A 27,432-nucleotide genomic window follows, 5' to 3' on the forward strand; every position below is an offset into this window, starting at 1 on the left:
AACGCATTAGGTTGGTGCCTGACAAGAGGAATTTTCGTGTGATATCGCGGGAATCCAGCTGGCATACAAGGTAATGCAGGTTGGGGAGCTTGTGAGAAATAAACATCAGCCACAATGCCGAATGAGGCCAGGGGAATAAAGTGCATGGAAGTGGGGCAACTTCCCACCCCCCTACTTTTGGAACTCTAGCTCACACCTTTTCGAACATACGTGCTTTTCGGATGTGTACATGAACACATCATAGTTGTTTTTAATGAATAAATGGGACAACAAGTGCAGTCTAGGTCTAGTCAAGGTGACATAATGGTGACTGATTAGCAGAGAGAGGGAATCCATTGTTTATAGGTTGCAGGCTTTTTGAGCAGGCGTCTACAGGGCAGCTGATATTGGTGAATGACTGTGAGTGCCACTATCACAAAACTAACATGCTGGTGAAATACTACACCAGACTTTTTGGATCCATTGGTAGTGCACCAGAGAGGGCTTCATTTAAGAGATGAAATGCAATCCCAAAAGTTGCTGATAACATCAGGGATGGATGGGTATTCTGTTAATGGACTCTGCTGGCTCAGTTCTCCTGTCTTATTCCCTGATCTATGGGGGGGGGGGTACGATAGGGAAACCACTAGACACACACCATGAACCATGAATTGCACACACACATACACACTTGTGGGAATCGTTCCAGCACAGCTGTAGCCGCAGCAGCACACCTGGGCTAATTGGGCAGAGAGGGAGAGCTCGCAACACCCAAGGGACATTGGGACATTGACACACACACGCATGTGTGTGTGTGTGTGTGTGTGTGTTTCGATCCCTTCTCCTGTGTGACCTACAGCCTCTCCTTCACTGATGGAGTGATAAGGTGATAGATATTAGTGCAAGCTTCCTCTCTCCTCTCTCTTCCCCACCCTGACTCCCAGCCCATCCATCAATCCATCCGTCCTCTCTGGATGGAGGAAAGAGGTGAGGTGCAAAGTGATGGATGAGTGTGGAAGAACTTTTCTCCCACGTTATGTTCTTTTGCAGAGAGGAGAAAAAGAAGGAGGCAGAGTGAAATCAAAAAGACAGATGGAGAGAGGGCCAAAGCTCCAGATTGAAATACCCTGACAGCAGCCTCCTCCCATGCACCAGTGGTGGAATGTAACTAAGTACATTCACCCAAGTACTGTACTTAAGTACACATTTAAAGTACTTATCTTTCATGCCACTTTCTACTTTTACTCCACTACATTTCAGACACAACATTGTTCACAATTGTTACTTTACCCATTAGGATGTTTGCACACACAAAAACACATAGTTTATGAAATACCACGTTTTATTGGAAATTAAAGTACCCAACAATTTAAGGGCTTACAAGTCCAGCTGGAATGATTAGCCAATCAAACACTTAGTTGATTGACAGAACTGTTTCCTGTCTGCATTGAGTACTTTACTTTAATACTTTAAGTACATTTTACTAATGATACTTTTACTTAAGTTACATTTTCAATGCAGGACTTTAACTTGTAACAGAGTATTTATACTGGGTGGTATTAGTACTTTTACGAGTAAAGGAAGTGAATACTTCTTCCACCACTGCCATGCACACACACACACACACAGACACACACATACGCACAAAGCGCTTTATCTCAGATCAAACTCCCTCCAGGGAGAGTTAATACCAGCAATTGTTGATCGGAGGAGAGGAGATCTGATTAGATGAGTCGTGACTGCAGACCACAGGAGGGCTTGGCTGGACTCTCTCTCTCTGTCCATGATCTCATCTGCCTTGCCCTTCTTAATCTCTTCACATCTCTCTTATCCTTAATGCGGCTCGACCATCTTGAGTGACAGGATGACGTTGTCGTGTTTCCCTAACCACTTCTTGCTTCTTCTTTTTTTTTTAAAAGCAGCTAAGGAGGAGCATGTCTACTGTACAGTGTCCCGGTGTATTACCGCCTATCTCACTTTTTGAACGCCACTTCCCCCCTGCCCTCTCCTCCTCCTCATTCCCCCTGCTCCCTACACACCCCATCCCACCCCCACTTATTCCCCCCTTCCAACAGAAGCTCAGAGTAAGCCCTACTACTCGGATTACTCCCCCACTCGGCTGCTCATCCACAAGATGTGCACCAGCCGCTACCTGGACCTGTGCATCACCATCATCATCGGGCTCAACGTCATCACCATGTCCATGGAGCACTACCAGCAGCCCCAGGTCTGACCTTCACATGTTCACGCCTGCCCTTTATCAGTTATAATTGTCACTCATATGCAATCACATATGTGGTGGCAGTAGCTCAGTCCTTAGGGAGTTGAGTTGGGAACCGGGGGGTCACTGGTTTAAGGCCCTGTGTGGAGAGGTGCCAAACACTGCTCGTCATTCAGCATGAAAAAGCATTACAAAAGGACTAATTGACTATGATAAGTCAACTAATCGACTAAGAGGGGGCAGCCGTGGCGTCAGTCCTCCTCCGACTGATTCTGTCCTGCGTCACAGTGTCTGGCTGTAACCAGGCCTGCACGATTTGGGGAAAAATATGATTCACTTCGAATTGATATCACGATTCTCTGCCACAATGTTTTTCTCACAAAGTGTAATGTTTATTGCACACCTAAACTATGACAAAACAAAACAAATTGGCAGTGCCAAACATAGATTAATGTTTGGCATTTATAGCATATTGCTCATCACCACAAGCCTGTAAACATAGAGGCGTCAATGGAGGGAAGGGAGCATTGCAGCGCTTTATTGCCTATTTTATACAGTCTCTGTTTAAAACTCACAGAAGAAAGTAGTAGCGTTTGTGATGCAGTTGGCTGATTAAAAAATAAATCGGAAGTTATTAAAAATGAAATCACGAACGGGTGAATTCTAGATTAACGATTAATTGTGCAGGACTAACTGTTTTTAAGGCTTTTCAACCATGCCCAAAATAAATTTCAAGAAAAAATACTAATTCTGGCAAATGTTTTAAACTTGTTTTGGCATAAAAATGACCAGGTTAAAAAAACTCCTAAATATTGGATATCTGAAAAATATCCATATCTGCACTGGTCCTTAATATGTAATACCATTGGAATATTTGGTTTAATCTTCCTGGAAATCCAGGTTTATGGCTTCCCAGGACTTCAGATAGTGTCATATGTTCAACCTGTGCCAATAATCATAAAACAATAACGTTTCAGAACACCAATGCTATTTATTTAAACAAGGGTGAGAAAAGGATCAAGTCAACAGCAAAAAATAAATAAAAATAGGATAAGAATTGTAAAAGCCTGTTAAGAAAGGCAAAAGGACTATATAAGGCAGGAAAAAAACAATGAATAAAAGATTATTACTTGTAATAATCCCTCACAGTCAATAAAAGAGAGAAAGACTTATTAAAAAGGTTTAAAATAATGCTTCAAACTGTATAAATATAAGGTAACCCTAGAGTACCAGAAATTCCGCCCATCTGGGACACCCAGAGTGTAATACAACTCATATGTATCCTAAGAATCCACACCAAGATCTGCTGTGGATTCTTCGGCTTTATAGCCCACCAGGCAGCTGTTCCAGCTGGGATTTGTCTTCCAATCATATTTGAATTTTGTATTTATATCGCTTCAACATATTGTTGGCCACCCACTCCGAGGTAGAAGTCCAAAAAAAGGTGGCTGAGGGAAGTAGGGAGAGAGATAGTATTTGGCGAGTTAAAAAGACAAAGAGACGCAGCATAAGTGAGTGAGGAACCAGTTAAAGAAGATTTGAGAAGAATACACTGGAGGATTCCAGATAAGGAGGTAGTATGGCATGGTAGATGGGAATGTTAGTAAGGGTGTTAAAGATAAATGAAGTAGATACAGTAAATAGTAAAATTACCCTTGGGAAGAATAGGACTTTTGGTAGAGTAAGAGGTTATTTTAGAACAGAAGGTTGCTGGGTAGAATAGAGCAGTGATGGAGTACGTGAGTCCATCATGACTCGACTTGGATTCGCGCCCTGATGACTTGGACTTAGACTCGAGGATTTATGAAATCGGACTTGTGCATTCATGAAATAGGACTCTCAAGTTTCTGACGTTTTTCATATGTAATGATTGATAAAGACCTCCAATCCTGGATTCAGACTCGAGTCCGATTCAAGTTGCTATTCTTTAAACTTGGACTCATGACTTTACTCTGACTCCAACTCAGGTAATGGTGACTCGGACATAGATTCGGACTAGAACACTGGTGACTCGAGACTTGACTCGGACTTGAATACAACAACGGTGACTCAACGACAACACTCAAGTTTATTTAAGTCAGAGATGTCAAGGCCTTGACATTTTGTAGCAAATGGTTATACAGTTAATAAACTGTTGTTTGGTAGAATGGAATGTCTCTAGGTAAAGCAGAAGGTCTTTGGTTTGTTTAGAGGGTTTTGGTGTAGAATAGGTTGGGGGGTAGAATAGAAAATTGTGGAGTTAAGAGATGTATCACATACAATAAATTGCCACCAGTAAGGATTTAGTGAAATCCCTGCTGACCACCAGTTTTTTCCCCATCTCGCTGCTGAAGGTCAGTTTTTACATGCAGATGGGCACTGTGAATTCTCCCACAGGCAAAAATGGACACTTTAATTCAAATGGCCTTTGCATGCAGAATGAGGGAAGGACGAGTGCATGATGATGTGAGTGATCTATTAATGGAATGGCTAATTCTGGAGAAGAGGACCCAGAAGACTGAAAGTTCATGACAAAATGCAGATATACACAGCAGGAATATTCACCATAGCAAGCCGTTTAGTGTGAGTGAGTCACATTGGAAATTGTTTTTTCTTTTAAAAAAGTGTAAATAACAGCAATGGAAAAACGTGTGAGCATTTCATCATCATAGTTTTCAGTGCAGCTTCAGGACATTTCATTAAATGAGATAACAGACCATTTAAATGTTAGGTTTACTGACTTGTTAAAGGTCCCATATTGCAAAAAGTTAAATGTCCATGTCTTTTGTATTCTAAAACAGGTCAAGGTGCTTTATAAATACTGTGAAAGTATCAAAAGGCTCAAGCTACAGAAAAATGCACTCAGCCTGTATTCAAACACTGTGTCTTTAAACGAGCCGTCGGGACCTTTGTAGAGTTGTGATTTCACAACTGAACTATATATATATATAGGTAGAAAGTGTCGCCACAGTGCCGTTACAGTCATTTCCCGGCTGCAATGACGGTGCAGAGACTTCGGGAGCGCATATGTGAAAGACCCAGAAATGCTGACCAATCAAAGCAGACTTTTTTCAGGAGGGGGGTTTAAAGAGACAGGCGCTTAAACGGAGCCTTTCAGACAGAGGGTGAATATACGTAGTGTATATTCAGACAGACAGTATGAGAATAATAATGTGTTTTTTAACATTAAAGCACGTAAACATGTTCTATTAGAAGCCCCAGAAACAAGTATGAACCTTAAAATTGGCACAGAATGGACAAGTATCCACATAAAAGTATGGATACTTATGCTATTTATTAAACTTTTAAAATGTCTCTCTCTAACATCCTCAGGAGTTGGACAAGGCGTTGACCATCTGTAACTACATCTTCACCCTCATCTTTGTTCTGGAGTCGGTCTTCAAGCTAGTGGCCCTCGGCTTCCGACGCTTCTTCAAGGACAAGTCAGTATTTAACCGCCAATCTTCCCAAAGTGACGTTGTGACCTTTGTCAAACATTTTCAACACCGATCAGACAGGAATCCTGAATAAGCATTTGCCTCGCCGTTTAGCGTTTTGACATTTGAGTGGACGTGACATTGTAATAGAGTGGTGGTTAAAGGTGCCGTTTTTTAACCTCGTGTGAGTCATGTGGAAAATCTGAGGCAGCATTCGGAGAGCTTAAATGAGCTTTTGCTAAGGTGCTCCAGTGGACCGCTCCCGGTGAGGCCTGCATGAATACAAACGGCCTCGTAAAACACCCATAAAACACGCTGCCTTAGATGATTTCATAGCTTTGAAATCCCTGGCTCCCCGCTGAAAACCACACAATAATGAACAAACACAATCACAACAGCACAAATGTATGCTACCACGCATCACATGTGTGAATACACATACATGCACGTGAATACACACACGCACTCACACACACACACAAACACACACCTTAGTGGAGGCGTCATGTTTTTGGACTAGTGCTGACCACCAAGGGCTCCATGATGTCCATTCTCTTTGCCAGAGTAGACCATTATCCTTTTTGCATTTGGCAGTGGTCCAGTTTGATATTACCTAAACACACAGGAACACACAAACAAGACGTTTAGCCAAGACCCCCATGTCTACTTAAATCTCATTGGGTTTTAGCTTGATTTTTCTTGTGTTGATTCACACACTTTGAGTATCTTAATGGGGATGTGGGGGATAAACTACAGATTGGACTCTGAATACTGCCCATGGACGTTGACAAACCTGATTAGCACGACCCCCCACCACTAATCTTCACTGACTTTTTATTCTCTTATTTTGTTCCAAACACTTTGTTCAGTGCACATTGGTTGTGATTGAAGAGAGCTGGGAAACACTTTAATGTCAAATTACAGTACCTAGGAAAGAAAGTAGCCTGCTGACTGACCTGAGCATACCATATCTAACGTTATGATACATTAAAATGGTAGCAACTCCATCTAAACCAGGGGTCTTCAACCTTTTTTAGGCCCAGGACCCCTAACTTGAAAGAGAAAGCAGCAGAGACCCCCTACTACATATATTGTATTAAAATCATATGGCATATTAAACTAGGCCTACAACAATTCACACCTGGTCACTTTATAATAATTTTTAACACTGGACTAAACACTGACACTTTAATAATAATTTATGGTCTTTTCTTTGTTTATTTGACAAATGTTCTTATTGTTGTTATTATTTTTATTGGTATTTTGTTGATTTTGTTGTCTTTATACTGTCTTTTTATCTATTTTTTATTTCTTTGTTCTTGCTAAAAACTGCTGCTGGAACTTTCAATTTCCTGCAGGAGTCATCCCAAACGATCAATAAAGAGAAGTCTAAGTCTAAGTCTAGTCTAACAATGTGTAAGGCAACCTCAAAGCCTTTTCACATAAGCCTACCTTTTTATGGTAGCCTACAATGTTAAGCTACTATTTACATATTCACATATCATGTTTTCATGTCAGACATACATGTATGTTGAGGTTATTGCTATTTTCTACACATTTATTGTTGCTAGTAATATGTTGCATTCATGTTAATGTAGTCTTTAAACGCTTCAGATGCTAAGTTATTTGCTGTCAAAGTGACATAAAAATTAATAGCGGTCAATGGAATGCTAACAGCAAGTGAGTGCTTCGTCGTATTAAAATGGCGCCATGGGAGCTCCGCTAAGAGAGGAGAGGCTTACCCCCATGGTGCAGGAGCCCGTCTACTCTGGATACTTCCTGCATTGCTTCCGTAATAATTGCAGGTGGCCACTAGAGGGCGCTGCCGCTACAAGCGTTAATATAAGTTGGAATTTCTACTTGAACAAATAACCGATGGAAGCGTTTTTTGGGGGAGAAAAGTCTCTAAAATGAAATGATACCAGTGCTGTATCTGCCTCATAACACTGAAATAGTCTGCACACTCCCATGCATTCACTAAATTGTCTTTAAATTTATAGTTAATGTGATAAGTTCACTGTTTGTGTTTGTGTGTGTGTGTGTGTGTCAAACACTAACCACTGTAACTTCGAAAGGTTGTAGAAAGCTTGTTGGATTCCTGTCAGTTACATCACATTCTAGTGACAAGTTGTCAGTCACAGTGGGAAAAAAGTTTCTAAAAACTAGTCAAACCACTCCTGCTGCACTTCTCCGTAATCCAATTCTTCCTAGTCAAAACGAACATTTCACATATCCACCATGTCATTTTTTTCCATCCAAAATGAACATTTTAGATATCTGCAACATAATTCTTACTTGGACGTTCTCCAATTTCAGATATCTGCAATCCAGTTGTCACTAGTCATAATCTTATTTTTTCCGACATCCAAAATGGAAAAAAATCATCCCAGATATCCAACGACTTGGCATACTTACTTCAACACTTTGGTAACCCTTCGTGCGTGAAGCGTGCTGAGAATGTCAGGTGCAAAAACCTGTATACTAGTAATGAAATGAACCGATTTTGGATCTGGTTAGAAGTGTGGGCTTCTGGGAACTCATCACAAGTTATTTATTTTGCACTTAAAGAGTGTGCGTGTGTGTGTGTGTGTGTGTGTGTGTGTGTGCGTGTGTGTGTGTGTGTGTGTGCGTGTGTGTGTGTGTGTAGGTGGAACCAGTTGGATCTGGCCATTGTGCTGCTGTCCATCATGGGCATCACCCTGGAGGAGATTGATGGCAACACACTGCCCATTAACCCCACCATCATCCGCATCATGAGGGTGCTGAGGATCGCACGAGGTATGCACCCCCTGCCTCTCCACTTGACTATCCATCCATCCATCCATCCATCCATCCATCACAACCCTTTCCTGACACACTCTCTCACACATGCGTACACACTTTTTGTCTCTCCTTTCTTTTGCTGTACATTTAAGATGCCTTTCAAACCAGCCACGTGTCTGGAACACAGCGAGCTGACAAACACAGCACTGAGAAGGAGCAGGGAGCTCAAATATAGACAGAGACAAAGACTGAGAAATGAGGGAGGGAGGGATGAGGAAAGATAGCTAAGGGTGGGCGAGAGTCAAGACACGTTGTGACAGTAAGTGAACTAAGCTGTAAGAAACGGAGACTAGGTATGAAGGGAATAAATGAGAGGAGAGAGGAGGAATAAAAGAAGGAGGCAGGGATGATGAACAACTACTGACCTGAAAATAGACTATGAGAAGTTGGAAAAGAGGGGATTGAGATGAAGGGAATGAACAGGAGATAAATGAACAGAGGAAAGGTATGTCGGTGGGTGAGAGAGACATACAGTATATCTGGAAGGGAAAGGCAAAACTACCAGTGTGCTTCGGGCTGATTACTGTCCAGGTAATTACAGACAAGAGAAGGTTGGAGGGGTGGAAACAGGGAGAAGAGGAGAGGAGACAGGCAGCAGGGACGCTCATCTGTTTTGTCTGATTACTGAATGTGTATTAAATGAAGTAGCATGGAAGTCGTAACTGATTACTGTCCCACAGAAGACTAGGCACAAACACATGCTCTCGTATGCACTGTGTGTGTGTTGGACACTGGGATTTGGCTGGGTACAATAGTTGGCTCACTTTTAATCTGCCATCAACATGTATCTCACGGTCACACTGTATTGTATACACACTGGCTCCATTGCAATCACATTTTAACTTTCCTCACCAATATAGATGTACAAATGACATCTTTAATGCTAAAGTCATCATCTCTGCTTTCACAACTCTCACAATCACAGTTTGACAACTTTAATTTGACGTGTCTGAATTGTTAGTGTATATTCTTTTCACTGCTATTTAGCACTTTGATATCCGGTCTGAAACCTGACAACCTGAGGAGATGCCACAGAACTACAGTAATAAGACAGTGATGGAGATGTCAATCAAGCCCAGTTTGTGACACTCTCAGCGTCGTTAGGAAACATCTTATTAAGGAATGCACAGATGTGTACATTTGCGGAAACAAGACAACAGCTCCAAAACGCATTGCCCAACATAGAAGAGCCAACTCCTCAGGTCAGGACCATAGACCGTTAGTATTGATGGACAGAGCATGTGTGACGTCACCCATTGGTTCGTGGTGATCTGCCATAAGTCGTCGAGTTTGCCGCTACGGGCGCAGCCGTCCTGGTTGTGGATGCTACGATTTTAGATGAGAGGGAGGCGTGAGGGAGGAGCCACAGGCTGCTGGGCGGTATCTGGCTGGGACGTTAGCTGAGAGAGTTGGTAATGCTGCTTACACTCTACGTGACACACTTCATAGGCAATCTGGATGCAACTGCTGCTGGAAGCTAGCGTACATAATTCGATGTAAGATTTAGCTTAGCTGGGTTTCAAATGTGTTGCAGAAGACTTCAAACTAGCGATTGAGATCATGAGACTCATTATGAAAATGTTTACTGAGGTAATAAATCAAGTGAGAAGTGGGTCATTTTCTCATAGACTACTACAGAAACCGACCTCCTTTTGCAACTGCATGTGTCGCCCCCTGCAGGAATTCACATAGAATTCAGGTTGAAGGCTCTTTCTTATTTGCAAACAGGATGCTTTGTCCATTAATGTTTACAGTCTGTGGTCAGGACGCAGCAGTACACCTGCAACTGAAGGACACGGGACACACATTTGAGGACAGCAATGTCCACATGTTTCACATATTTCTTTGTTGCATGTTATTCCACCTCTCTCTCTCCTGTCCTGTCTTATAAAAATAAAGGCTTGAAATGCCCCAAAAAATTATCTTTGAAAAAAATAAAAATAATCCGGAACTCCCCACTAGTCAGTCAGAACTAAAAAAGCCTTTTAAACAAGGGGAAAAACGTCTTCAAGAATTTCTAGCAAGTCCACTTGCCTTTGCTTATCACAGTGTCTAATCAAGTGTATTATGGGTATGTAGAGGTGTTCAGTGCAAACCTATATGGGCCAAAGGACATTATAACAGAATATGTACTTTCATGTGTCAGTAGAAAAAGCAGCAGTGTAAATAATACAATGAGTGATGGCTGAATTGCATTTAGCTGCTTCATGTTGTCACTAAAACAGATGCTGACAGATGTTTCGACTATGACAACTCAAAAAGCTGATGGAGAGAACTGTAGATTGTTGGATTTAATAAGAGGGGCAGAAAGGCGCGATTATTGAGAAATGTGTGATGCCTTTATTGTTTTGACTTTTTGGAAACACCCATTAGTGCATGAGGACCCCATGCAGACACCAGCAGCAGTTTTCCATGTGATGTGTGATTGGATCGTTAAATTTGTCAGGATGAGCTGCCAATCCAGCTGCAGACATGGCTTAACACTGGCTTTTTAACTTAAGGCTCCCAAGTTGAAAAATTAAGGAACGCATGAAGAACTTTAAGCAATGATAATTTGTGTTTGTCCTTAATAAAGGGATACAAGTAGACAGTTAAAGCAACTAATTAATTAATTTCTATAGAAAAGTACACTATTTTTTAGTTCTTCCTGCTTAAACTATAAAAGGTTAAAAGTCACTTTATGCTACACTATAAAAATAAAAACAATAGTGCATTCATGTAGTGCATTTTTGGTATTTGCATCAGGAGGAATGTAAACAACAGCAACAAAAACACTTGTGATCTCAGAGCAGATAATATGGGCGGCATCTTACAAAAAAAGTTGACATCTGGGAAACTTTGTGCATCAACTTTGACTGCATTTGAACACCGAGCATCATCTGATCTAAACACAGAGTCTGTCTCCCGTCGTCCTGTGGTTGCAGCCGTCTCCAATGCTCCCGTTGCTGGGCAACCCCAACTTAGTTTCAGACTAGCTCTTATCGTGGCTCCCTTCCTTCTCACACCGCCCACGGTAGCGCCTGGTCCGGCTGGTCGGTCACAAGCTGCTATGGGCAGTGATCGTCTAAAGGTCCCCAGCACTTAATCCAGTCCCTGCGCTTCTTTCTCCATTGTTGAAGAGTGTATCTAAATCATAGGCCATACGTGCTCTAGTAACAACGGTAGTAAGACAACAAATTAAAATTAAAACAAAAATGTAGTGAGGTTCATGGCAGCTACTGGCCCCCTTATGTGCAGAAAACGGCAGGAAGACGCTCGCACTGTTGAGTCTGCCAGTTCGAGTCAGTTCAGTATCAGCACAAAGACTTATGGGATCATGCCGGGACCAGAAGATTTATGCCTAACATTTAAGCATACTCATACATTTACCATGTTAACACTTTGGAGATATGCTTCTTTGCTTTTAGTCAAGAGACAGGAGAGTTTGTTACCACTCTCGTGTCTGTATTGATTTTTTTAAGGGCAACGCCAACAGCCAGTTAGCTTAGCACAAAGCCTGGAAGCAGGGGTAAACAGCTAACGTGTCTCTATCCAAAGATTAAAAAAATCTAACTGTCAGCTTCGACCTAAAATCTTTGACTTGTTACGTGACGAGTTTTCAAGTGGAGACTCCAGGCTGAGAAAAAACTACATTTTTTTCTTGTATCTCTACTTTTTTACTAATTATTATGCATTATCTATCAGTCTTGGTGTACCACCATTGGTACCCAATCACCATACCAGTGACCTCATCAAACTGCGACCCCAATCAGGAAGCTATGACTGAGGCTATTTGAAAGCTTAATGGTGTTAAACAATAGGAAATCTGTGACTACACTTACAGGAAGGAATTAGTCTGGAAGTAAGGAACATGTAACATCTTTCAATTTCACAGAAGGCGTGATGGCACAGGTCCCTGTTCTCTTATGTAAGACTGAACAAATCTTAATATTGGTAATTCAATTTTTTCATTTTCTGTGTGTGTGTGTGTGTGTGTGTGTGTGTGTGTGTGTGTGTGTGTGTGTGTGTGGTGTGTCCACAGTTTTAAAGCTCTTGAAGATGGCGGTGGGGATGAGAGCTTTGCTGGACACCGTTATGCAAGCCCTGCCTCAGGTACACAGTCAACTCTGTTAAACAACATCCGCCAAAGCCACCGAATTCTCTTCTCCTTCCACATCCACATTTTTTATCCTAACACGTCCCACAGAAGCTGTCGTTAAAATTTCATCCCAGAAGCATTTCTTTTTGGTACAAAGTCTTCTGTTTTAGGGCGTTGTTTCCCATGGGCTTTTTGCCAACTCTAGAGACTCTTATTTGCATAACCACCTCCTGCAGAGACGGGGAAGTGAATGTAGCTTCAGGTTTTGTTTTTGAACAACGGTGGGTGGATTTGAGAGTGGTGGAGTTGGTAAATTAGAACAAGTTCTGTGTTCGGATTGAGAGAGAAAATAGCGCTCAGTCCTATGTTCACAGCATTCTTTGATTCTACCTCTGTCTGTCATTCAAAGAGAAAGTCAGTGTTTTACCAGCCTAATTCCTCCTAGAGCTTGTCAGAAGGGTTTATGATTAATAAATCCGATAATAGCGGGTGGTGGTAGTGTAAGCAGGCTGCCACATGTTGATTAGCATTGACAGTAGCAGCAGTAACAAACCCTAAAGCTTTTCATTACCTAAACCCACCCCTGTATCAAAGCCCTGTCTATACTTTACTCAGATTGGGCTTATTTTACTCCTTTGTGTCAGTCACTCATTGATAGCATTCATGCTTGTAGTTTACAGTGATAATGGTGACAGATTTACCACCTGACAATTTTAGGCATTGTTGAAACAACAGGTTCTTGATTTCAGACAAAGGTAGACGAAAGCAGCTGGTGTAAAGAGTCAATTTAAAATATCCTCTCTGACGCTCCTTACCTAATGTTTCGAGCTGTGGAGACTAGTGCTGTCAAACGATTAAAATATTTAATTGCACATTTTTATTTATTCTAAATGTTCCCTGATTTATTTTTGTCCCATTATTTTTTCTCATTTTAATGCTCTTATCAACATGGAAAAGTGGATCAGCTCACTTTGTGCAAATGTTTTTTTTATTTAAAACAACATTGGCAAATAGCCTACTGTCGTGTTTAATTTCACACTAACATTCTCACTTAGAGCAAATAATCTCCCACACAGAGTAACACTGTCCATCAATAAAAAGGTAAAAAAATACTTTGACAAGGGGGAGGGGGGGGGATTTCAGCTGTGTCCTTGGCCATCAAGTGGTATTTCAGACTGGACGTGCTGCGATGATAGCTCAGTTCACAACGACAAAACACACAGATCACTTTGGTCTCGCCAATGGAACATTTGGCAACTTTTAAAAAGGAAACTTTCCATTCAGAATCTTATTGGCGTCCATCTCGGCGTCTTGCGCTCGCCATCCACTCAAAACGTAACGTTACTACTCTTTGGCCGGCTCACAAGCCCAAACGGCGTGTGTGCGGCGTGCCTGTTGTTCTGTTTCCAGTCTAGCGAGATCCGGTGGGTGTTGTAGCTTTTTTAGCGTGACTAGTTGCTGCTACAGCATGTGAAAAAACTACAAAGTTTGCTAGGCCAAAAAGAACGTTAATCTCGCCATAAAGAAATTGACGCCTTTTGAAATGGGTTTGCATTAACGCCGTTAATAACGCGTTTAACTGACAGCACTAGTGGAAACACAAACCCTGCCAAGGGCTCTTGAATATGAATATGTTGATATGATATTATGATATTGTGTAATAATAACTGAGGGAAAAGCTGCGTGCCGCAAGCGAAAAAAATCTGCATTCTTACTAGTTGTGGATGTAGAAGACCTGGTAATAGAAAGGGGAAGTCCCTCCGTAGTCAGGTGGATCCCATGGGATCTTATTTTATCAGAGACATGCGTAAACAGGGAGTGAAAAATTATTTTTTACACATATGATGTCTGTCAATTTAAAAAGAAGTCAGGGAAGGCTAAGTGTGTTGTAGTTTCCATAAGTACCCCTTAGTGTTGTGTTAAACCGCTCAGTGAACTACATACATATCTCGTCTTGCCACTGATGATTCCCACCCCTACCATACTTCTTTTTTTTTGTCAAAATAAGGTCACACGATGGTCCACCCTGGGGAGAGGGACTTTGCCTTTCGAGTTAAGCCGCAGTTGCTTGAGTCTAAACTTTCTTCAAATCTAACAAAGCAGGACAGAGCTGCGAACATCAGTCTATATTATATAGAGGGGAAATACTACACAGTAGACGTGCTAGATATCAGCGGGGCTTTTTTAGGTTTTTATTTACCAAATAAAGTCCTCTGAAAGGCTCAGTTACTACTATCCAGCTAGTTAGCCAGACGTGCTAACATTTCGGCGGACGTTAATAATGATGGAATAGATTTAACAGTGTTCAACTGCTTTATTTTTTGGTTTTGGAAAGAGTGAAAAGAAAGAAACCACGATCCCAACTCACAATTCTCTCTAACTGCAGCCCCATGCTCCCCACTTCAACATAAAATCCCAAGTTTGACAGGCCTGCCGAGTCTAGTTACAGACACTAAGCTATAAGTGGACAATTGCTGTTCGGGTGGGGTTTTTGTCAATTGCCATAGTTTACATTTTCTCTTGGCTGCTTCAACATGACCCTCCGTTCGTTTTCTCGCTGGAATCAGCTGTTTGGTGTCCCTGGTTATTGGGTCATTCTGCCGTGGATGTCTCTCCTCTGACTAATGCCTCTCTCTTCCTGTTGTCGCTTTGCAGGTGGGGAATCTGGGTCTTCTCTTTATGCTTCTCTTCTTCATATTCGCAGCGCTGGGAGTGGAGCTGTTTGGTGACTTGAGTAAGGACACAGGCACCTTGTATACAGGCAGTCAGGCACACAAAGACTCGCACACTCGCGTTAAATTCTCCCCTCAGGGGGTTTAATCTATCTGATGTTAATTGCTTCCTAAAACCCTTTGATGAATTACCATATTGATTTCTCTTTCAGAGTAAGTAATCAGTATTAGAGTTATTAACGTTTGATTGCAAAAGCTCTCTGTTGTTACGACTCTCTTTACGTTAATTTCTCTCCTTTACTGTCTTCTTCTTCTTCATCCCGTCCCTGCTCCCCCCACCATGTTTTCCCAGTCTGTGATGAACTCCACCCATGTGAAGGTCTGGGCCGCTATGCTACATTCAAAAACTTTGGGATGGCATTTCTGCTGCTCTTCAGAGTTTCCACTGGAGACAACTGGAACGGCATAATGAAGGTGAAACTAACATTTGAAACAGAAGACATACATACACATGCTGCTCGTTATGGTGGGACATTAGCACCCACCACCAGCCAATTGTATACCAGCCACAGTGGCGGGTGAAGTGGTTTTCAGCGCGAGTCCGTGACATTGGTTTAAAAATGTGGCAACATATCCCATGGTGTTAGGAGGCCTGCCGCAGAGTCAGCAGTAGCAACTGTTGAGGGCGACGTAAAGGAAAAAAAAAGGTACTTTTTTGAACATGTGCCGCATTGTGGGGAAGGGAAAACAAGGGAATAGTTAGCCTACTTGGGTGAGCGATGTCCCTGAAATTGGCTAAGTTGATCAGATATACATTTAAATGCCCTCTGTAAATAGACAGTATTACATGCTGCCGCTGGTATGGCAGTTTGTTAAAACTTGACCTACTGTGCTGTACAGTCCACACTCAATCAGATCTCTGTGCTCTGCGTAACGACAGTACAGAGGAACATTTTCCTTTAACAGAGAGACAGTAATAACCTAATATGCCATCATTACTGAGATTAAACTACATTCACGGTTATATTTGTACTGAATAACGCATTCAATAAACAGAAACATAACCCTCACACATGAAAATTCATCCTCGTGAATTAGCCTACTGTTGCTAACGTACATTCATAAATCCTACATAACATCTCCGTCAGACTTACTTATTGATGCACGCACACAGTAGTATCCACAAAATGAGTCCAATGAGGGGATAAAGGAAAGGGCGATAGCGTTCCACGTTAACAATTAACTTGATTTAGAAAAAGGCAGCATCAAAAAGAAAGGTCTTCAGCCGTGATTTAAAAGAACAGAGTTGCAGGAGACATGCAATTTTTTGGGAGTATGTTCCAGGTATGTGGGGCATAAAAACTGAACTCTGCTTCCCCTTGTTTAGTCCTGACTCTGGGGACAGAAAGCAGACCTGACCCAGACAACCTGAGAGGTCTGGATGGTTCATTATGTAGCAGCCATCAGAAATGCCAGTCAGTGCTTTGCTGTCTGACGTTGGTTTTAGGGAGACTCATAAAGACACCGTTGCAGAAATCAGTTGTCTCCTGCTAAGACATCTCAAAATCATTTAAATCATGAGCCACGGCACTGAAAATCTTTTAGGTAATAAAAACCTAGTATTTCTGTAGCCTACTCAAAAACAACCGAGTCCCTGAACGTCTTTCTCTCGACTCGCGGTCCACTCTAGTCTCCTCGCCGCTGTCTTTGCACAAGAAGTCACCTCATGAGATCAATGTTGTTGTCAGACACTTTTAATAACAAGCTGAACCCGTCAGTGGCAAAAGCCATAACCTTTATATATATATATATATATGCAGTATAGAGAGAGAGTTAACACTTACCAAAGTCAAATGACTCATGTATGTAAGTATACTTGGCCAATAAAACTGATTTCGGATTGTACTGGACAAAAATCAAGGCTAATCTAATAGGGCGATCGAGGCTGCCCCATTAGGGAACATTGCGGCTGGGTTCGCGAGGGCCGGTCACTCTGATCTTGCTCAATACTGGAACTATTTCAACGATTTTATTCACATTAGTCCATTAGACAAAAAGGCACAGGAGATGGGGTCCAGGTTGAAAAAAAAAAAACTACCCAAATTACCCAATAAAGTGATAGTAGGAAGACTTTGTAATTGTCTTCATGTGGCTGTTGATATTCAGGTCTGCGTCCATGACTCCACCAAGATTTTGTTGTTTGTTTTTCACACTGACGATTGAAGATGAGCGCTGACTTTAGCTCCGAGAGGCAGATTTAGTACTGATGCATTAGAGTGGGGACCCCTTTTTTGCAGACGGCAACAATTCAGTGCTGTCCTTCCCTACTATTCATCTTGCAAATGCTGTTTTGTTTTACATCCGGGGCCAAATCAGAATCAGAATCAGAATCAGAAAAACTTTATTGATCCCCGAAGGGAAACTCTGTGTTGTAGTTGCACAAATATTATAAATAGAGCAGAAATACAAGAAATAAAGAAATATAAGGAATTGGATACGTACGGTATTTACATAAAGGAATGTTATTATACATTATTTACATAATTAAGGATTTGGAATGGTGAAAAGTTAAATAATAATAATAATAATAATAATAATTGTAGTATTTGAAATTGCACACATGTTAGGCCAGTGTTATTGCACAAAACAGATAATACAGATAATATTGTAATAATAGTTAAATAATAAAAGTTAATAATAGATAATAGTAGATAATAATAATTGTAGTAAATGTTAGCCGTCATTTTACTTTTTTGGTACTAGATTTGTACACATTTTAGCTTAAAGACGATACCAGAATTGGCAGCTATTTTGCCAGTTACCTCAAAATAACTTCTAATTTTTAAACACTTTTTATATGGTTGTTTTTCTATCTAGAATCCTTACCTTATTTTGGACAATTATGCCACACAGTTGAGTTCCTTTGCCAACATTTTCTAGGCTTAAATAAAGGTTTGAATGAAATTCAGTGCCAGTAGTAGTGGTGGGCCCTCTAGAAAGTAAGAACATGGAGGTTGCAGTGATGGATGGCAGTAGATGGTGCCAGAGACCGTACTTCATGTCCCATTATCATGGTTTTGTTACTAGTTGTACCATCAACATGATCTTTCCCTAACTTCAACCTTTCTGTAGCGGAAGTAGGGCTGCACTTAACGATTAATTTAATTATGATTAATCCATTTAGTCATTTTATAAAATGTCCGAAAATGGTGAAACATTCCGATTTTTCCAAACCCCGAGTTGACGTCCTCAAATGTCTTGTTTCGTCCACAGCTCAGAATATATACCGTTTACTGTCACAGAGGAGTGAAGAAATTTAGAACACACTCACATTTAAGAAGCTGGAACTCTTTTACTTTTTCGAGAGGACTTTGACATGCTGGTGGTGCTATATCAAAAACTGATCACTAAAGTCAGAAGGCTTTTTTTCTTTTGACAAAATGACACTTCAATCCTTCCAAAAGTTCCAGGACTAAAATCCCTAAAGAGAAAGCATTGCCATTGGACATTAAAACGGTCCGCATTGAATGTAATCCAAGATTTTGTATAATCATCCAACAGCAGTGTTGGATGGTACAAAATGTCTCGGCAATCTTTTGTTTTTTTTTGTTTTCCGTTAGCATAAGTCATGGATAGTACATGGTACTATCGTGGTATTGGTATTATTGTCTAAGCAAGCTTAGCCCATATTAGAAGGTGGAGTTTAAATACTGCAGACCTCTGATTGGTCACAGAGAATTGTTACCAGAATCGTCATTTGGGCGACACAGTGTCCTAAGTCCTGTACAAAACTGCCATTTTTAAAAAGCCAGGCTACGTTTTTTTTATTCACTTGACCGAGATTTTAAAAACTGATGCCCCACAGAACCTTTTAGCAGTCAATTAATTTGGAAACATGTTTCTGTTCAAAGCATTAAAGATAATGCCATGGCCGTTTCACAAAACAAGTTGGGTGGAGTCAAGGTAGAAGTTCCATAAGTGGAAATGTGTGTGCGTGTAAAGCTTCAGCTGATGTGCTTGTGTTATGTTTTCATGTTTCTTCCAGGACACGTTGAGGGACTGCGCCGCTCAGGACAGCAGCACCTGCTACAACACTGTGGTCTCTCCCATCTACTTTGTCTCCTTCGTGTTGACCGCTCAGTTTGTCCTGGTCAACGTTGTCATTGCTGTCCTGATGAAGCACCTGGAGGAGAGCAACAAGGAAGCCAAGGAGGAGGCAGAGCTGGAGGCAGAGTTGGAGCTGGAGCGCCAGATAGAAGGGGACATGGCCACCCGGTCCCCCCAGCTCCACCCTCTGGCGCTGGGCATGGACCGGTCCAGTGCTGGGGGTTCCCCCTGGAGGTCCAGCGGAGGAGTGGACAGGGACCAGGACAGAGACTGTCCTACGGACTCACCCACTGCTGATATAACCAGAGACTCTGTTGACATCAGAGAAGCCCCCCCTTCGTGCCTGGAGCCCCCGCTGGAGGTGAGGAATCATTCTTTTAGTGTTGCTTGCACATTATGTACATATACAGTGGTGCCAAAAGTTACATACACATGCTTAAGTTGACTAAAAAGAGGAATAAAAAAATCATGTTTGGGAAAGTTATTTTATACCTAAATTAAAAATGAGGTAAAATCCAACCTTGAAGGACACAAATTTCTTTGTGAATGAATAACGTATTGTAAATAAATAAATGTTCTTATTTAAAATACAGGGGTCATAAGTATACATACCCCTATGTTAAATTCCCATAGAGGCAGGCAGATTTTTATTATTAAAGGCCAGTTATTTCCTGGATTCAGGATATATGCATCCTGATAAAGTTCCCTGGCTTAGAATTAAATAGCCCACATCATCAATACTCTTCACCATGCTTAGAGATAGGCATGGTTTATTTCAGTAGATAATACCTGGTTTGATTGCATTGAGAGATGATTTATAGCAAGTATCCATGCCTACTCTAAGCATGGTGAAGAGTATGTGATGATGGGGGCTATTTTAATTCTAAAGGCCAAGGGACTGTATCAGGATGCCAATATCTGATCAGGAATATAACGGCCTTAATAATAAAAATCTGCCTGCCATGGGATTTAAACAAGGGTAGTATACTGTATGAACCCCTGTATTTAATAGAACAGTTATGATTTCATACGTTCATTCACAAAGAACGGTGTCCTTCAAGGTGGATTTACCCATTTTTTAATTTAGGTATTAAATAATTCCAACATGATTTATTCTCTTTTTAGCAACATAAGCTGTGTATGTAAACTTGACACCATGTGTGCCACTATTGGACAAAGCGCAAGACTTAATGTCTACATGCCTTCGCAATTTACGGCTTAAGCCCTATTTGCATGTGATTAGAAAATTGAGATACGCATTACTGTAAGATAGGTCAGATTGTTGGATTCTCAGTGGTCTGCTCAGCCTACTGCATGACATGACAGATGCTCTGATGGTCCTTCCTGCTGCGGGCCAGGCAGCGAGGCCAGTCAGATGACCCGCACGTCTCCGGTCAGTAGTTCTGACTCCAGTTCAAACCGTTAAGTTAATTCTCTGGCCCATGCTGAGGGATACTGAGCATGTAGGACCGTATGTGAAATAATGGAGGGAGGAATGTCTCTTCACTGTCTCAATGTAATAACTTTGGCCCATATGTAAATAAACCATAGTGGATATAGCCATGTAAGGACATATTCACTATGCATAATAAATCAAAATATTTATGGGTGCATCTATGTGTGATGAATCCAAAATCAGGGTCATAATTGTAAGTAGTAAATGTGTGTGTGTGTGTGTGTGTGTGTCTGGTCCCTGTAGAGGACATGCCAGTCACAGAAAGGTCACAGTGCCATGGGAAAGCTGGGCCACAGGGCCTTGTTGTTCACTTCAGCAGCTATTTCCAGACAGCAGGGAACTTTTTGGGGATAGGAAATAGAGGTCTCGCTATCGTTATGTTCCCTCCCCCCTCTAAGATAGTTATCCCTCTTCTTCCGCCACTCTTCCAAAACATGTGTAGTAAAGCCACAGTCTCTTCTCTGGCCCTGTGGGAGAGCAGCTCTACTGCAGTGTGATAGTACCCCCGTGTGGAGTGAAATGGTAACACATGTAAGCCTATGGTTGTATATAATTCTGCATAAACCCAATTAAAAAGTCTTTACTATTTTATTTAGTACTACGTATAAAGGTAGGAACAGTAAGTAATAAAAGGTTTTAAGGATTATCTAGATCTTCTACTCGGATGTGTTTCTTTTGTCTTGTTTCTGTTTCTATATCTGTTTGTTTCTACCTGATCGACTGTCTTTTTCCTCCCCTTTCTTTCTTTGTGATCCACTCTTTCTTTCCACATCATTCATGTGTCTCTGTCTGAACTTCTGTCTTTCCTTTCCCTCTGTCCTTGTCCTTTTTCTGTCCCCTCTTTCTCGATTTTTCTCTGTTCCTTCCTTTTCTCTTTCCGCATCATCTGAAGTTTGTCCAGCGGAGAGCCCAGTTTGACTCGGCCTCCCTGGGCGCCGAGGGTTCAATGGAGGGAGAGTTGAGTTTGATGGACAACCTGTCCGGCTCTATCTGCCACTACTACGCGCTGCCCCCCAAGCTCGGCAAGCACAGCACCGACGAGAAGGTCAATAATCGCAAGAACGATAACTCACTGCCTCCATTTCATACATCCAGTGGGCCTTCTCATTTCTCTCCAAAGTGCAGGGATTATCACAAGTAGAACAAGGCAATGCAGAAGTTGCTGCTGTAACTTCTGTTGATTAAAACAAATCTAAAAAGGTTTCAGGTTTTTCCTTTACACAAGGCTAAATAATAATGTTCCTTGTTTTTGATGCAGTCTCACACTAGGACTTTCTTAAAACAAGTGATAAGGCCTTTAAAGGCTCAGTTCATCCATAGAAAACTAAATCCATTTTCTCAGTTAGTGGCTTGCAGTGCAGGTTTTGAGTTATTTATCTTTGACATGTAGGCCTCCACTCCCCATTAATTGTGAATGGAACTTTGTCCTTTGCTGTTGTTATGCTCACAGCATTTACAAATGCTATGTTCAAAATGAAACATTAGCATTTTCTTTCAAAAACAATGTCCTGGTCCTAATCCACAGAACCCACTGGAACTACTTTCTAATAGGGATCAACCGATTTTGGTTTTTTTAAGGCCGATGCAGTTAATCATTATCAGGAGGTATTGAAACTGATAACTGATATTAAGAACCAATGTGCAATTACAGTGGAAATTTTAATCTTTAAATAAAAATTAAGATTTAGGAAAGTCAAAAGGTCCAACACAAACCTTTGTTTAAATGTTCTAAGCAATTATTTAATACATTAGAAACTTTCAACATAATACCCAGTAAAAGAGAGTCAGATAGTGTTGTGGGACATAAAGTCAGACTCAGTGATGAGTGAGACTGAAGCAGATGGACAGACACAGAGCTGTAGCAGACCGCACTTATCAATTCATTAACTTTATCAAACAAATAAAAAGCTGATACAGAGACATTGATAATCTGCAAACAAAAAACAACCAAATAGTCAGCCAGGGCCGATAATCTGTCTATCCCTAATTTCTACTGGAGGTGTTCCGATACCGATTAGAAAAGTCTCCAATATTGCCTAAAAGGCTGGTATCGGTATCGGAAAGTCCTGGAGTTCATGTACCGGATCGATACCACGCAATTTGGCCATGACAAAAATCTAATTTAAAATAGAAGATTTATCTTCTTTTACCTCAATGCATAATAACAGAAAGTTTGACAGCATTCAGTGTTTGTGTTTGTTCATGTTTCACAAAAATGTTTACCCTGAGCCAGGCCTTACAAAAAAGATTAAGACATAATCATATGACACACTGGTATAGGATCAGTACTCGGTATTGCAAGTTCGGGTATGGGAATCTGTATTTGGAAGCAAAAATTGGTACTGGACCATTTCTACTGTCCACCAAGGAAATAGTCCCTGGGAAAACTTTCCTCAGGGTGTTCTGTGGATTATCAGTGGAACACTCATTCTAGAGAGAGATGTAGACTTCCAGCGCTTTGAGCAGTACAAACACAGTTTCATCGACCTCCAGTTAAACTGAGGCGATCTTGTTTAGATCTATGAATTTGTTGTTGGGAGAATATTATCCGTGGGCCAATGAACTTAGATTCTGATTTGCAGAAAATGGTTTAGGGGTATTGATTTTGTATTTAGGTGTACTGATGGTGGCTATTTATTCATAACGTTGTTAAAAAGATTGTTTTATTTCTGTCTTTTAGCATTGCAGGACCATGTTCAAAATAAGCCTCCCTTTGATATCGAATTTAAATATGAGTAACTCATCTTTTAATGACTTGTCATCTTTTTTGAGGCCTAACCAGATCTTTGAAAAAGAGCAAATCCCACTTTGATTAAATAGACCCAGACCTATAGACATAGGATCATTCATTCATTCATTTCATTTATTATACAGGAAAGTTAAAAAAGTAACATTAAGTAATATAAACGGGCCTGACTTTTAAAAACTGGTTTCCGTCAGGTTTCTCTGCAGAAACATAGAACATTTAACATGTATATAAAAAAATGGTTGTTTTTGTATGGGGGGGGGGAATGTAATGAATGCCTGTGAGACTGACCTTGTGAGGTTTGCTGGTCTCATGTTGTTGTTGAGTCAATTAAATGCAACAGCGTGGCTGTTCATGTAGTTTTGGTAAGTCCGAGTGTTTGAGCGTGTGAGTGCATCGCAATGGTGAGACCACTTTGGAAGATTACTGTGGATCTTGCGCGCTCAACTGTATAGTTGTGCTATTGATTCAGTAATTTCCTCCGTGGTAAGAGACCAGACTGGAAGACAGTAGGAGATTGTTGAAAACAATTGCATATAAGTTTCAACAACAGAAAAGGGGGGTTCCAAGTAGATTTCACTTTGTATTAGGAGTCACAAATAAACATATTTGGAGCCACTGTACTAGAGTTAAGGAAGAAAATATTTAATTTGGGTGAACTGACCCTTTAAATTAAGAAGATTACATATATAGTTATGAGCTTGGTTGCCTCTTGAAACAATACTTTTATTGAGAACAGCTAAAGTTATCTTACCACTAATGGCAGAGTTTATAACGTGTTTCAATGAAAATAACATGACTCAATTCCAGATGAAATTACTTAAAGATGAATCAAGTTCCCCTGGCCTACACAGTGAAAGACAGTTACACAGAAATGTAGTACATACTGTCCGTAGAACTTCATTTCATAAAATTCATGGAACATCATGTGATGTTTTGTACATATCATGCAGCCCTACAGCCATTTCTGGGTTTTTTTTGTGCTGGCATTCCTCCACATTAAATATTTGACCCTGTCTAACCAGCCCTGTTGCACACCACAGAGCAGTGCGTCATATCCCGCCTCAGCCATGATCTCATTCCCTCGCTCACGTCTTCATTCACTTATATTCATTCATGCATGACAGGTTTTTGGTCTGCCTCAGCAGTCTCCGTGACATGCTTTAGAGTTTTCTCAGTCTCCTCTGTTCTCCTACTGTGTCTCTGTTTGTGTCTGTACATGTACATAATGTGTGTCATTTTCACACACTCACTCCCATCGCTTGGTCAGGTGCCTTTGGCTTTTGTAATTGATGCAAAAAGTCTCCTTTGGCTTTATATTTAGACGTGCTTGGTCGGGACTCTTGGCGTCACTGTTGGACGCTCTCGGGACATAAGCATCCCTAAAAGAACATTTCAGATTTCTTCAGGGAATAGCATATTAGTAGTGCAAGTAGCAGCATAGAACAGTTGAAGGAATTTTTTTAAACCTAAAAAACTCATCCAAATTTTGAGAAAACATTCAGGGCTGGAGCCCCAGAAGTCCCCCCCTCCCCCGCTGGATAATGCATCGGAGTGCCTCTTTTCCTAATGTGAAGTCAAACGTCGGCCAATTACAGTAGCATTGCAAAACCCCATCTTCGAAAAGCTTTAAATTGGTCTAAGATGTCATTATTAGGCGCCACAGGCCACCTTTCTCCTCCTGACGCGTTAGCAGAACATGTTTTCCATTGAGTTTCGGGACGCTGCTCCCTTCTGCTCGGATGGCTCATTTGCCTGTCAGAAAGCATTTCCCCTGTTTAGCAGGTACAAGGCAAAGTACACAGCAGCTCCTCTCACAGAAGCCAGCAACATCCGAGGCTTCTTAACCACTGCGAGACTGACGCCAAACTCGGCTCAGTTCAGTGATGTGAACGAACTCAGAACTCGGATAGGCACTTAGAGGTATTTTGTTCAACATTGGGCCTCGACACGTTTGAAATGACTTCACATGCAATATAAATGATTCCCCTGTCTGCTTGTTTGTTGCTGTGAAAGCGTGTGATTGTCTCGCTGGCATCGCGTTGCACAGTTTGTTCAGAATCATCACGCTGTACATTTCAGTGACCAGTACTACAGTCAGAAACATTGTGCCAAAAAATGAACAATAACTTTTGCTGTCATTGGGCTTATCTGCTGTTAGCAACCGACTGTTACCTTAAAACCATCCAGCTAATAGACGGTACCGTAGGGTGCCGTTCCCTGAAACCGGTAACAACATGAACATCTCTAGCTACATTTTTAATGTTGGTTTTGAGTGGTATCCACCCCCACTAACCTGGAAAACAGTTTTAAAACAGTAGCTAACATTAATACAGTGTGTGTTGAAACTATGAATTCATCTAATTCAGTGTCCACTATGCTATTTTCCAATAAACTGTAGCTGTCATAGTTTATGGGAACCGTGTGAGTGCAGATTTCATGTTGCGGCTTTTGTCGCTGTTTCACTTTGCCTTAGATTGAGTGACAAGTGTACTCGCCCTGTTGTTTATTTGGTTGCCATGACTTCGCGAGTGAAGACATCCTGTCACTGTTCCAGTTGCTCGGGGAAAGAGAATATGTCATTGTGAGTTGAGTGCAGATGGGAGTCACGCATGCTCAGATGTAAACGGTTTACAGCATAACGCGTCATAGCCTACTGAAATTTGTGAAATCCATAAAAATAATAAACTTTTCTCATTACAAACAATAACAGAAGATGGTAATAATTTCAAAAACGTTGTTGCTATCTATGACATTTTGATTGCTAACATTAGCTCAAAACGCCATTAACCTGAAAGCCTTTGTTTGATGCTAACTTGTTGCCAGCAGAGAACAAACTTTGTTTTTTTAGCTTCATTTTTATTGTAATGATAATACAGAAGTCTCTCGTTAGCATCTTGTTGGCTACTTGTCTCAAAGTGACGCATGCGCGTCTCAAATCTGCACTCGACTCACATCGGGGAGGGACTAAGCGGATGACAGTTTGCTTAAGTTCAGTGGAGCAGAATGCTCTGCAGAGTTGTGTAATTATGACTTTATGACTTTCATAAAAAGCTAAATGAGCAGCGGTGTGCGGGTTACATAACGGAACCCCTGTTGTGCGTCTGCCCCCCTTTTTTCTGCTTTTGGACGACACAGTTAAGGCAGCAGGCGAGTGTTGCTTAGGCGGCCGCCTTAACTACAAAGTGCTTTGTGAAACCCTGGTGTGTGTGTGTGTGTGTGTGTGTGTGTGTGTGTGGTGTGTGTGTGTGTGTGTGTGTGTGTGTGTGTGTTAGGGGTGCTACGGTTCACAAAATGTACGGTTCAGTTTTGGGTCACGTTTGTTTTTGTGCAAATTGTATCATTGCTTATCATTTATTTGTTTGGCAAAAAATGAACCTACAATGAAAGGAATATGGGTTATTATCAAAAGGGAACATGAGCAAATATTAAATAAAATACATTTAATGCAACATAACCACACCACACACAATACAGTTTTCAAAACAACACTGCTCTGTTCATTTTATTTAATGTTCCTCTGCAAGAAAGATACAGTTTAGGGATTTATTGTGTTGCAGAAATATCAGTGGATATTATAATCAGGTAATATTGCTTTAATCATATGCTGAAATACTGCATCGTCCATGCCTGAATATCTGTCGCTATAAACCCACAATGCTTTAGTTCTCCATCTGCAAGGAGATGCTTGTTTAAAGGGGCGCTATGCAGTTTTGCAATTTATTCGCTGTTTCTCTATAGAGCTCCCCTACAGCTTTGGAATATATTTTTGGCAACGCTGTTGTAAAAAGTAATTGGCGACTCACTCCCCCCCCCCCCCCTCCCATCTTCTCCCTCTGGTCATGTGCATTTGTTAACATAGAAACCGGCGAATGCTGAGGTAGACAGCTAGGAAGCCCGTAACCGACAGCGATCGTAAGAAAAACCTTTATGA

General features: G+C 41.2%; 1 protein-coding gene across 12 annotated transcripts in view; it reads left to right on the forward strand.

Moving 5' to 3' along the window:
- Window positions 1-27,432, forward strand: part of cacna1g (calcium channel, voltage-dependent, T type, alpha 1G subunit) — a 323,409-nt gene that overhangs the window by 283,044 nt on the left and 12,933 nt on the right. For 8 of the 12 annotated variants that reach the window (XM_032502089.1, XM_032502097.1, XM_032502092.1 and 5 more), the window contains 8 exons: window positions 2,055-2,206; window positions 5,513-5,622; window positions 8,264-8,394; window positions 12,461-12,531; window positions 15,173-15,251; window positions 15,542-15,663; window positions 19,235-19,657; window positions 21,645-21,797. In XM_032502089.1, coding sequence (XP_032357980.1) covers window positions 2,055-2,206; window positions 5,513-5,622; window positions 8,264-8,394; window positions 12,461-12,531; window positions 15,173-15,251; window positions 15,542-15,663; window positions 19,235-19,657; window positions 21,645-21,797 — 1,241 coding nt within the window. The remainder of the gene's footprint in view (window positions 1-2,054; window positions 2,207-5,512; window positions 5,623-8,263; window positions 8,395-12,460; window positions 12,532-15,172; window positions 15,252-15,541; window positions 15,664-19,234; window positions 19,658-21,644; window positions 21,798-27,432) is intronic. The other 4 variants (XM_032502090.1, XM_032502093.1, XM_032502098.1 and 1 more) reach the window with 2 other exon arrangements.

The sequence above is a fragment of the Etheostoma spectabile genome, chromosome 21, assembly GCF_008692095.1.
Source record: "Etheostoma spectabile isolate EspeVRDwgs_2016 chromosome 21, UIUC_Espe_1.0, whole genome shotgun sequence".
Taxonomy (NCBI): domain Eukaryota; kingdom Metazoa; phylum Chordata; class Actinopteri; order Perciformes; family Percidae; genus Etheostoma; species Etheostoma spectabile.